The sequence below is a fragment of the Lathyrus oleraceus genome, chromosome 1, assembly GCF_024323335.1.
Source record: "Lathyrus oleraceus cultivar Zhongwan6 chromosome 1, CAAS_Psat_ZW6_1.0, whole genome shotgun sequence".
NCBI lineage: Eukaryota > Viridiplantae > Streptophyta > Magnoliopsida > Fabales > Fabaceae > Lathyrus > Lathyrus oleraceus.
Window position 1 is genome coordinate 104,202,891 of NC_066579.1, and position 2,540 is coordinate 104,205,430.

At 27.1% G+C, this 2,540-nt stretch overlaps 1 protein-coding gene across 1 annotated transcript; it reads right to left on the bottom strand.

Annotated features, from left to right (window-relative positions):
* Positions 1-819: 819 nt before the first annotated feature.
* LOC127115484 (bidirectional sugar transporter SWEET5) lies at positions 820-2,124 on the bottom strand. Its single transcript, XM_051047021.1, has 5 exons — positions 2,082-2,124; positions 1,948-1,984; positions 1,554-1,770; positions 1,182-1,466; positions 820-1,093 (listed from the first exon to the last, which is right to left on the bottom strand). Exons 1-5 carry the CDS (start codon positions 2,122-2,124, stop codon positions 956-958), a joined length of 720 nt encoding a protein of 239 aa, XP_050902978.1. The 3' UTR covers positions 820-955.
* Positions 2,125-2,540: the final 416 nt, after the last annotated feature.

The window sequence follows — 2,540 nt, forward strand, 5'->3', positions numbered from 1 at the left end:
TTCTTAAACCCATATTCCCTAAAGACACATATTCACTTCAAATATTGACCGTCTGTTTGATGGGTCTTTTGATTACAAAATCCAGGTTTTAAAAATCCATAGTTTAATGGACGCATAATAAGACTACAATCAGATAAAGATGGATTATCTGAACGCATCCAAAAAAATATTTATGTCAAACCATGACAACTATTAATACAAGTTCATGCCTTTTTTCTGTTTCATGACAACCTGACATAGTCAGAGCTCACATTTGTCGATGTCTGGTTCCTTCGACCTAATTAAAGAATATGCAATAGTTGTTGATAAGGAGATCTTGCCCCCGTAAGTTTTATCATTCATGTGCAAACTAAAAAATATATTTTAATTAATATTATTATATATTATTAGTCATTTTCATCCATTTATCTACAATATCTCCCCAAATTGCATAAAGTGTATCAAATAATTTTTTTAATAAAAAACTTAAAATTTTCATCATCTATAATCATCTCGATTTGCATAAAATGCAACATAATCAATTTTATTTTTCCTTCTACTTTATTCTTTATTTATGATTTTATTTTATCTTATTTTAGATCGAGATGAAATAAATTCTTTTTTTTCTAGATCACCTTTTTAGCCGTTTTTACTTAAATAAGGTTCTTTGATAAAATGAAAATTAAACCTTTTTTTCTTTTGTTGTCCTCTAGCCTAGAAATATATTTAAAAATGGATTAAACAATAAAATGCTCTTTAAAATAGTGTTGATGAAATATTCTTAAAAACAAAATTAATCAAACTCTTCTCAATTATTAATTAACTTTATAGATAGATTCCTGTTGAATCACAAAGGACAATATTTAAAGTACATGAGAAAGTGTAAAAATAATATGTAAAGACACAAATTTAACAAAGCTTTGATGTTAATTCAGACTCATCAATTTGCTTCTCCAACACCATTTTTAAGTGAGGCTTAAGAAACAATTGTTGGTTTCATCTCAAGATCATCCTTTTTGTTATCATCTTCATTATTTTCACCTTTGCCAGAATAATAACAAGCATATAGAATAAGTTGAACAAGTCCAGAAACTGCTCCAATTCCATTGCTTATCTACAAGAATAATGCATGAAAGTTTAAAAACATTTTCTTCAACATATTTTAATAAAAAACATGAACAAATAATTAATAAATTAATTACCAAAACATATATATCAAATGGGGGAAGAAGAGCATATGTTGTCCAAGCCAAACCATTTAAAAAGTTAGCTAGGGAGAGCCAAAATGGCATATACTTCACACTCTTGGTCTTTATAACTTTTGCCATAATTGTAAGAGGAGAGGTATACATCATTATATTAAAGATATCACAAATAATACCAACCACCAAAGATCTTTTCGCACTGCCATGAAGTGCGAACATTGTTATAAGAACAACAACGACTAAGAAAATGATCTCGCCGAGAAGAACAATCAATATTTTTTTCTGAAATATCAGGAAGAAGATACGATGAGTTACATAATAATAAAAAATTATTCAATCTTTTAATATCGAAATAAAATGCGTATTTACCCTTCCTTTGCTGGTGGCATAGATATAAAATATGGTAACATAAACAACTTCGAAAACAAATCCAACACCATTAATGGTGACAAGCAAAGTGCTATTTGGATGCACAAAAGGCATTCCATAAAACACCCAAAAAGCACAATTCATCAATGTTGCTAGATATGGATCTGATTTGAACTCTTCTACATCCTTCTTCTTTATAATTTTATAGAAAGTAGGACTGCAAAATACAACAACATTTAAATTTTATAAATCTTAAATTTATATCATTATTAAAAAAATATCTCTCTAATTATTATGAAATAAAATAGATATAGATAATAATGTTAACAATGAAAACATAGTAAAAATGATAGAATAATACGATGAAAATAGAGTGAAGAGAGAAGGGAATTACGCTGGTGAGATTAACAACCCTAAAGAGATCACATTGCCTGCACACACATAAAAGAGAAAATAATTATATATATATATATTCATGCAAAAATTAATATAAAATTTGAAACACTATGGTGAGAATGAAACAGGTACCTACGATTCCAACTATTGTACGAATTAATGAAGCATTCACCATTATTTCAGAAGCTGTTGTTTCTTTCTGCAGAAAAAGTGTGAGAGAATGACAGAGAGAAAGAGACAAAGGTGATAGAAAAATAAAAGAAAAGTTGAGGTCTATTTATTGTTCAATTTTCATTAATTATTTATCTGGAAACAGTAATAGAATTAATTTTTGTCCTCTTTAAAAAAATGTCTAACCAAAAATAGTACTCCATTTCCATTTCCGTCTATAATTTTTGTTTAATGTATTTGATCCAAATTTATGTGTAAATACATTAGTTTTATTGATTCGACTATCTCTTATAATTAGAATTAGATGGAGTTTTAGGAAGCAAATTGCTAGGATGATTATTTCTAATTTGAATTTTAAAAATTCATATTTAATGATTTGTTAAAATATTTTAATTTATGTTTAAATTTGTTTCAGATAAA